This window comes from Mastomys coucha, unplaced genomic scaffold, assembly GCF_008632895.1.
Source record: "Mastomys coucha isolate ucsf_1 unplaced genomic scaffold, UCSF_Mcou_1 pScaffold7, whole genome shotgun sequence".
Taxonomy (NCBI): Eukaryota; Metazoa; Chordata; class Mammalia; order Rodentia; family Muridae; genus Mastomys; species Mastomys coucha.
In genome coordinates this window covers 353,812-363,378 of record NW_022196913.1, presented here as the reverse complement: position 1 = coordinate 363,378, position 9,567 = coordinate 353,812, and the positions used below count along the sequence as shown (strand labels likewise).

Genomic DNA, 9,567 nt, shown 5'->3' with positions numbered 1-9,567 from the left:
CCCCTTCCCCTCCTCCTTTCTTTTCCTCTCCCTTCCTGGTCTCTGCTTGTTTGCTCCCCCCCTCTCTGTATGTGTGTGTGATGTATGTGAGTGTATGTGTGCATGTGCCTAAAATACATGGGAAAGTGGAGGATGACCATGTGTCCTTGCTTACCAGCTAACTTTTGTTTAAGATCTCCCAGAGGCCTGAAACTGTACCGTGGAGGCCAAGCTAGCAGGACCACGATTTTCCAGGGACCCTCCCTTCTCTGGCCCTCAGTTTTGCACTGTTGAGATTTCAGGCTTGAGCAGCAGAACTGGGCTTTTTACATTGGTTCTGGGGATTAGAAGTGCTCCATCTCTCAGTCTTGAAACACTTCTTACATCGACACGCATCATCAGTAATATGCTCTCTGCAAACCAGTTATCATCCTGTTTAGCTTTGGCCCACCCAACAGGTACTGCTGTGTTTGTGATACCGGGATGCCATGAGTTTTTTTCAATGCCGTCTATCACGTTTGCCTCTTCCCTGGTTTAGCTTGGGATCCTACATTGCTTTTGTTACTGCACTGCACTTAAAGGAGAAATACAAAATGGAACCCCTGCATATCTTTCTGTCCAGTGCACCTGCCCCTCAGGTAAGTCCTGGTTTTCCTGGTATGGAGAATGAAGGAGAGGGAAGTGGGGTACTAAGGATTGGGTGTTCTTTGCTCTCCTTTGGTCCCAGCTGACAGGAGAGCAATCCTGGGCATTAGAGAAACCTCCTGAGGTCTTTCAACACGTTTTGCTCCATCCCCCTTGAAAGGAATTTCAGCCTTTTCTCTTTGTCTCTGTCTTTGACTGTTTTCTCTTTGTCTCTGTCCCTCTGAGGTAATGCTACCCCTTCCTGCTTTCTGTTCCCAGTATGCTTCTCCATTCTCTCTATACAGGCTGGGGCTGACTTAGCATTCTAAATCAGGAGTGCCGTTTGGATATCACTATGAATCTAAGGTTACTATGACACTTTCTTCGACATCATTGATTTAAAGAGGTAGGCTTGAGGTTTTGGGCCAGTTTGTTTCATGAACATTCAGCCTTGTATTTGTTGGTGTTTCAAGTCTCGGCCTCAAGTTCCTGATCTTAACAAATTGTCAGAAGAACAAGTCAGAGATCACCTTCTGATTTTTGGAGGCACTCCCAAGCATCTCATTGAAGACCAGGATTTTCTGAAGCAATATATTCCTTTGCTGAAGGCAGATGCTCACATTGTAAAAAAATTCATGTAAGTAACTGAGATACGTGAGCATACACACTGTGTGTGTGTCTGTCTCTGTGAATGTGTGTGTGTGTCTGTGTGTCTCTCTGAGTGTGTGTCTGTCTTTGTGAGTGTGCATGTCTGTGTGTCTCTCTGAGTGTGTGTGAGTGTGTTTGTCTGTGTGTCTCTCTGAGAATGTGTGTCTGTCTTTGTGAGTGTGCATGTCTGTGTGTCTTTCTGAGTGTGTGTGTGTATGAGTGTGTTTGTCTCTGTGAATGTGTGTGTCTGTTTGTCTCTCTGAGTATGTGAGTGTGCATGTCTGTGTGTCTCTCTGAGTGTGTGTTTCTGTGTGTCTGTCTCTGTGAGTGTGCATGACTATGTGTCTCTCTGAGCGTGTGTTTCTGTGTATGTGTCTGTCTGTCTCTGTGAGTGTATCTGTCTGTGCGTCTCTCTAAGTGTGCATGCATGTCTGTGTGTCTCTCTGAGTGTGTGTGTGTGTGTATATGAGTGTATGTCTGAGTGTGCGTGTCTGTCTGTCTCTGTGAGTGTGCATGTCTGTGTGTTTCTCTTAGTGTGTGTGGGTATGTATCTGTCTCTGTGAACAAGTGTGTGTATATGAGTGTGTGTGTCAATGTGTCTGTCCGTTTCTGTGAGTGAGTGTCGGTGTGGGTGTATGAATGTGTGCTACTTGCCAGTGAAAGTTGACACAGGCATCCTGAGAACCAAGACAATCTCATCCTTTCCCTGCCTCTCCATTCATCACCCATCTTCAGTCTCAAAGTTCTTCCTGGCACCCTACATGTTCCAGGTTAACCCCCTTCTCTCTGTTTCTACCTGATTGATCTCCTCACTAGAGTAAGCTATTTTGTGTTTCTGAATTCAGTCAGAGTCAGGATTTAAGACCTATCTACTAAATGAATGACAGAGAGAAAGGGAGGAGGGAAAGAATACATTTTGAAGAGCTAATATGCAGTAACAATCTAAAAAAATCAATGTAATGCCCAATAATATTCTAATGATAGCTTTCATAATGGGTGGGGCGAATTCTTAAAATTCATGCAGCGACACCAAAGACTAAATTGCTAAAGCAATTCTGAGAAAACCAACCAACCAAACAAACAACCAAACAAACAAATAAAAAATAGTCAAGGCAGTATCACCGTACTCCATTTCAAATCATGCTACAGAGCCATAGGAAAGAAAGCAACACAAAGCCGACACACAGACCGCTGGAATGGGAGAGAGCACAGAAGTGAGCCTTCACAGCTACGGAGGTCTGAGCTCCGCTGGAATGGGAGAGAGCACAGAAGTGAACCTTCACAGCTACAGGGGTCTGAGTTTCGACCAACTGCATATCCATATGTGGATGGATTTAACTAGGTCCTTCTTACATCCTTAAAAAGAAAAATCAATGAAAGACGGGTCAAAGACCCTAAGGTTGGGGGCAAACAAGCCCAGGAGCCCTGTGTACATCTCAGTGGCTATATACACATATCGATACCTACTGTATTGCAGTCTTGAGGGTCACTAAGAGCTGGGTTTCAAAGTGTTCAAAAAGAGATCAGTTTGTATGCAGCTGTCTCCATTTAACTGTTTTTAATTTGTTGGTTGAAACAGTAGCGTACATTTGTTGGGTTCACAAGGGGCTGCCAAGAACAGGGACACCTGAGACAGCGCTGAGACATCTGCCTTTCCTCGTAATCTAAAATTTATTAATTAAAAAATAAGATTTAGGAATTGAAACAACAGCATACTGGCTTAATAAGAGACACACCAACTGATACATAGCACTAGAGAGCCCACAAACAAATCCATATATTTATACAAAGTAGCAAAATGTATATGCCATGATTATGCTATAGGGAGAGGACATCTCTTTAGTGAATTTTATTTATTTATTTACCTGTGTGTGGGTGAATGCATGTGCATGCCAAAGTACACATGTGGAGGTCAGATGATAATTTTTGTGCCTTGGATCTTTCTGCAGTGCAGGTCCCAGGCATTGAACTCAGGCAATGAGGCTTGGTGGCAAGCATCTTTGCCCACTGAACCATCTTGTTGCCCCAGCACACAGTCTCTGTAACTAATAAACAGTTTTAGAAAAGTGGATATCCATTGTAAAAGAAGGAAACTGGAATTTTACTTCACACATACATTATACAATAATATGTGTGTGTGTTCATGTGTGTGCAAATATCAATTCAAAATTGAATTAAAAGGCAACTGTAGAAACAAGTATCTGATACAATAAAACTTCTGGAAGAAAACATACAGGAAAAATTTTATGATGTTATTTTAGGTGATGACTCTCTTTTTAATATGACCCTAAAGCATAGCAAAGAAACGAATCAACAGTGAGGTCTATAGATTTGGAGAAAATATTTACAAATTATATATCTGAAAACAATAAATGTGAAGCAAAGCCTCACATGTGTGGAATCTATGAACATCAGCATATAGACAAAGAGAGAAGAATTGAGCTTACTATTTGAAAGGGCTTTGGGGAGGAATGGGAGATGCTAGGCAGAGCAGAGAGTTTCTGTTGATAAGAAGAATACAATTTGGAGATCCACTGGACACCACGGTGAGTGCAGTTCTCAGAGTAGCAGCTTCTAAATGTTCGCACCATCAAAAGGAACAAGAAGGGAGATGCTGTATAGTTTGACTTAGTGTCTATAATCCACATAGTTATCAAAAATATCATGCACACAACTATAATTGTCAACATAAAAGTTTTTATTGATTTGGTGGCTAGGAACCCAGGGCTTTGTTCAGCCTAAGCAAGCATTCTGCCCCTGAGATGCTCTCTAGACCTTGGATTTTTGAAATGTGATCCCATTATGTAGCTGAGGTTACCAGTGAGTTTGCTCAGTAGGCCAGATGGGTCTTAAACTTGCTATCCTCTTGCCTTGGCATCCTGACTCCTGGGATTATGCCCATGCATTACTATGCCCAGTCACAACTAACATCACTATGTACATTCAATGAGATGGTGTGTGAAAAGGCTTGTCACAGTCAAGATGTGCTCAGAAGATAAATGTGTCTTCCCCAGAGTCCATCCTTTAAGATCAAAACTTCTTGCCTGAGTTTTTAGTAGCTGTGAGACTCTGAGCATGTGTATGTAATAGTCTATGCAGTAAAATAGTGACATCCCATGGGGTTGTGATGATTTAATGATGTCACGCTTGAGCCTAGCCCATTTTCTACCTGAAGTCACTTTAAGGATTTACTTTATGTGCATGAGTGTTTTGGCTGCATGTATGGATGTGTACCATGTTCACGCGGTGCCTGAGGTCCTTCCCAGTTCTCCCTGTGTAGTTCCAGCTTCCGTCTGCCACGGATTCCATACTTGCTGTTGTTTACAGATGTGCCCCAACCTCTTAGGCATTCTGTCTTGTCTTTGTAAGATTTCCTTGCTTAGGTCACTCTTAATGATCATTTACAAGTTCCCTGGTTCTTTGTCCAGCTGGGTCAAGTTGACTGTGGCAGACTATCAAACAAATTCCTCTATTTCTTACATTTTTGGTTGTGAGCCTAGCCTTTAATAGCTGAACCATCTCTCCAGCTCTCATTCCTCTATTTCTAGAAGGGCAATTTAATTCTAGTGCTTAACTCATGACAGGAAAACAGCCTGGGCCACAGGAACCTCAGGTCAGTTCTAATGGAGAGAGGCAGCCCCTCAGCCTGTCTCTCTTACTGGGACTGGTGGAAGCAAGGGTAAGAAGCAAGGCTGTGACCTGGGTGAGAAGCAAGGCTGTGACCTGGGTGAGAAGCAAGGCTGTGACCTGGGTGAGAAGCAAGGCTGTGATCTGTTTCAGCTCAGTGAAGTCGGGAAGAGGGAAAGACCCTGGGATGTTAAAAATGAAAATTTCAAACAAGCTCTTTCATGTTTACAGCTTTAACAAACCCTCCAAAGCACTTCTTTCTCGGGACATAACGTGCTTTATTGGATCTGAAGATACAATAAAGGATATAGAAGGTGAAACTGCTTTTATAATTTGGGGTATTTTATTGAAATTTGTGTTGGATGGTTCTGAGTAAATGCTAGCTAGTAGTCACTGAAACAGATAGGAAAGCAGCCCAGGTCTTACTGGATATAAACAAAGACATGTTGGTCTCCTGTAAAATGAGGATCCAGGTCACACCACTGAATACAGATAGGTTTTCAAGTGATTAAAAATACAGGATACACAGAACCTGAGACTCTGGATGTAACTCAGTCATTGAGAGTCAACTTTTAGTGAACTACTTCACCAGGTGCTATTACCGGGGAGCAGGTTTTCTGTTGTCTTTGACCGATGCTGTTAATTACTGCAGACAATGTTGTGTACTGCTGTTAATTACTGAAGACAATGTTGTGTATTGCTGTTAATTACTGCAGACAATGTTGTGTACTTCTCAGGCTGGAAAGACATAACCAGTGGGAAGTTTGATGTCCACAAGCTGCCAGGCGACCACTTTTATCTGATGGAACCGGACAACGAGAACTTTATCAAGAACTACATCGCCAAGTGTTTGGAACTCTCCTCACTTGACTGCTTCTAGATGAGCTTTCTTTGGAGTTGCCAATATGCAAACTGATCCCAAGCTGTTCCTCCAGGTCCAGCTTTTAGTTCTTAGGAGGTTGGAAAATACATATAAATGAATTTCTTCATGGAACATTTATCTCTCTGGGGAAAGGACATGGGCTGAAGTGGAGCAGAAGCACTCTTGGGAGTTGACAGCTGCAGAGGGAAGAGGGGGCAGCTTTTCTTTGGGGGATGTTGGCACCAGTAGGTTACCATGCTCCAGTAAATGACACCACACCCTTGTAGCACAAGCAGGCAGCTCTAATGGGACTCAGTGGGAAACCAGGAGGCGTGCACATTGGGGACGTCCATCACAGGGGTTGGAAAGGCAAGAGAGAAGCAGATACCATCAAAACCTACTGTTTACACTTATGAAATTTTCAAAGAATAAATAAAAATATTGCTAAAGGAAGAAAATGTCTAGTAGAATCATTCAGTATTTCATTAGAATCTAATTTGATTGCCATTTATACAACATTTTATCAGCAAAGTGCCTCCAAACAGAGCTATGCCTGCAGCCTCTTGCAGAATTTTAGTGGCAAGAGTGATTGACAGAGGGAAATCATCACTTCTCTTACACTACACTGTGACTCAAAGTTTGATCTTTAGAAATATACATTAGACCTATTTCATCAGAAAGAATAATCAAAACACAGCCCTTAGCGATTACTGTTCACTGTGATAGGAAGACCTCAGTGATTGGCTGGAACTCAAAGCTCTTCCAGGAGCAGCCAAGCCACAGCCTGGTTCTGTAACTTTTCCTTATCAACTAGTAAGTCAAGAAGTAGCCTGAAGCCAAGTCTTTCTGCCACTCCCTAGTGCCCACACATGCGGAAACATAAAGCTACGTGGTGCGGCAAAGGAACTGTTCTGTTTATCTGATCTCTGTACTTTTCCCTTCGGTTTTTGGCTTTTCTGTATTTTGAGATAGGGTCTCACCATGTAGCCCAGGCTGTCTTAACTGGTGAGACAGGGTCTCACCATGTAGCCCAGGCTGTCTCAACTCGTGACCCTTCCAGGTCCCTTTCCTGAAGCACTGGGAAAAGTCTGGCTCTGAAAGCGAAAGTGTAAAGACTTGAATTCAAGCCCCAGGTCCCACATAACATGTCTGGAACACTGGGCCACCTCTGTAATCTCAGTGCTGAAGAGGAAGAGAGAAGAGGACACTTAGACTAGTCAGTCCAGCATGCTTGTTGAGCTCCAAGCCAATGAGAGACCTCGCCTCACAGGAAGTAAACAGCATACCTGGGGAAAAAATCCCAGGCTGTCCTCTGGCCTCCACATATATACATATATGTGCTCAACACACACATATAAATATCCACACACAGACATAAATGCCAAAAAACCCATTTATTAAAGCACATATGGATACTATGGAACGAACAATTTTTGAAAAGGAACTTTTTAAAGTCACCTTGCTCAAGTAAGTAAAGTCAGGTAACTATGTTGACATAGTCCTAAGTATTACAATTCATGCTAATAGGAAAAATACATGACTTTATTTAGAGAGTTACTAATGCATAAGAAGGCTTCCAAAGGCAATCTGTCTCCTCCATCACATTCTAAATTCCATATTTCTCAATCAGCTCTCTCGCTTTAGAAATATAGGCACACATGGCATCTTCCTTCGACAACCCTAGAGAGACACAGACACATTTTCTCACCAACTGGTGTGGGCAGCGGTGGCAAAGAAGAGTTGTTATAACCTCATTCAAGACTCACAAACCTTTTCGGCGGTTCCATGCTTCCCACTTGGCCTTACCCTGTAAGTCTAGCATTGCTGGGCAGGCTGCAAAGAGAAGGAAAGCATTACAATGTTTCTTTCATTGTGCACTACTACAATAGCTTGCTAAAAAGAACATCTGTCTGTTTGAAACAAAGATCAGGTACCACCAATGTTGATGTCTCCAATGACCGACTGCTTGTAGAGCCCGTAGAGTTCCTTGAGTTCTTCATCTTCTGGCCTGCTTTTGAGCTTCCTCACGTCTTGTGTGGCCTGGTCAAAATCAGCCTAGGGTAAAAGAAGGGAAGGACATGCAAAAGGCATACACGTGTGGTGTATATACATACCTGCAAGCAAGTTACACACAGAAAATCCAATTTTTTAAAAATTATAAATCTCGTGTCAACTGACTTCCAGGAAAATGAAGTTGTTTACCTTACTCTGTGTTGATTATAAAATGTGTCTCATCCTGAACAAATTTTTTTTGGTAATTTCTCCTATCCTCCCCTCTCCTCTTCCCCTCCCCTTTCCTCTCCTCCCTTCTCTATAACAAATGCCGAAGAGAAATCACTCTATAGAGAAGAGTTGGTGAGCAGCCATTATTCTGACAACAGAGGTGGGAGTGGCTACAAGAAGTGGGAAGGAACCTGCCTCAGAAGCTCCACTTGCAATGAATCTTGGGTAAGGGTGTGCAGGTACCCAATGTGAAGACACAGACTGGAAAAGCTGCTCCTGATAACCTGGATGGAATTCACGAAGGCTGGGCCAAATTACATCATGCATTCCCAGAGATACCCAGAATAAAAGGCAAGCATAACTTAATGTGTGTAATAGCTTACATTCACCTTTGTACCTACTATCAAGCCCCTGTCTACTGGCCCACAGTAGGAGCCAAGTCAGAGACCATCAGGTACATCCTTGGTGAGTGGAGCAGAGAGTTACTATGGTTGAAACATCTTTACATGAGCAGCAGCCGACAGTTACTTTCCAAGCATTCTAGGCCAAAGGAACACCACCGTCCCTATATTCCTGAGCTCTGGGATCCGGGCTCCTAGGGCAGGTATTTCTATCTCTGCTGGGTAGGTTTACAGCATCCTTGTTGGATGTGATCTTCTTCTGCTCTGTTCAATGTCCTCTCATGTTTATGAGTGTGTTTTAAGGCCCTCCTGTTCCCATCCTTCCTGTGTTGGGAATAACATTCACCATGAGTACAGGACACCACATCAAAGGAGCACACGGGACCTCTGGACACTTCCGGTCAAATCTCTCCCTTCTGAAGACAGCCTCTGAAGGTGACTCACAGTTTACTTTCGTCACCTTCTGTAGAAAGCGAACAGTCAGCCTACATATTTATAAAGCCCTTTGGGAAACTCTCCCTTGATGAAAAACTGAACTAGGAAGATAATTCCTCAGTCAAGGTACTTAAGTTATTGAATCACACACACACAGCGTGTGTGTGTGTGTGTGTGTGTGTGTGTGTGTGTGTGTGTGTGTGTTCTAATTATAAAATCACCCCCCCCACACACACACCACTATTCTTGTTTGGTTGGCTGGTTGGTTTTTCAAGGCAGGGTTTCTCAGTTTAGCCCTGGCTATTCTGGAACTCCATCTATAGACCAGGCTGGCCTTGATCTCAGAGGTCCACCTGCTTCTGCTTCCCAAGTGCTAGAATTAAAGGCATGTCCCTCTCCCCCATTTCTGTGGTGTTTGGGGTCAAGGCCAGGGTTTTCTGCAAACATTCTACCACTGCTACATGTCCAGGCCAGAAGACATACACCCCCAACCCCCTGCTTTAGCTACATTATTAGAAAGGAAATGAGTCAGACCAGGTGTGAAAGTAAACATCTGCAATCCTAACACTAGAGAAGCTGAGGATCAGCTGAAGTTGGAGGCTAGCCTGGGCTACAAAGCAAGACTCTTTTTTGAAAAATTACCCCCCAAAAAACAAAGGACCTGTGTTATAATTTATAAATAAAATTGGGAGATTGTAACTAAAGAAGGAATTCTATCTATGTTTTCACTTCCAGAACAATCTGCCAACATTTATACCAGTTTAAAAA

General features: G+C 43.1%; 2 protein-coding genes across 7 annotated transcripts in view; one reads left to right on the top strand and one right to left on the bottom strand.

Moving 5' to 3' along the window:
• Positions 1 to 6,193, top strand: part of Olah (oleoyl-ACP hydrolase) — a 41,594-nt gene extending 35,401 nt beyond the window's left edge. For 3 of the 5 annotated variants that reach the window (XM_031359162.1, XM_031359161.1, XM_031359163.1), the window contains exons 7-10: positions 518 to 617; positions 1,077 to 1,240; positions 5,110 to 5,192; positions 5,595 to 6,193. In XM_031359162.1, the coding sequence (XP_031215022.1) occupies positions 518 to 617; positions 1,077 to 1,240; positions 5,110 to 5,192; positions 5,595 to 5,758 (511 nt within the window). In that variant the 3' untranslated portion in view covers positions 5,759 to 6,193. The remainder of the gene's footprint in view (positions 1 to 517; positions 618 to 1,076; positions 1,241 to 5,109; positions 5,193 to 5,594) is intronic. The other 2 variants (XM_031359164.1, XM_031359166.1) reach the window with 1 other exon arrangement.
• Positions 6,194 to 7,119: 926 nt separating this feature from the next.
• Positions 7,120 to 9,567, bottom strand: part of Acbd7 (acyl-CoA binding domain containing 7) — a 5,294-nt gene continuing 2,846 nt past the window's right edge. The window contains exons 2-4 of one of the 2 annotated variants that reach the window (XM_031358981.1): positions 7,675 to 7,795; positions 7,511 to 7,573; positions 7,120 to 7,420 (exon numbers count right to left, since the gene is read on the bottom strand). In XM_031358981.1, coding sequence (XP_031214841.1) covers positions 7,347 to 7,420; positions 7,511 to 7,573; positions 7,675 to 7,795 — 258 coding nt within the window. In that variant the 3' untranslated portion in view covers positions 7,120 to 7,346. The remainder of the gene's footprint in view (positions 7,421 to 7,510; positions 7,574 to 7,674; positions 7,796 to 9,567) is intronic. The other variant, XM_031358982.1, reaches the window with a different exon arrangement.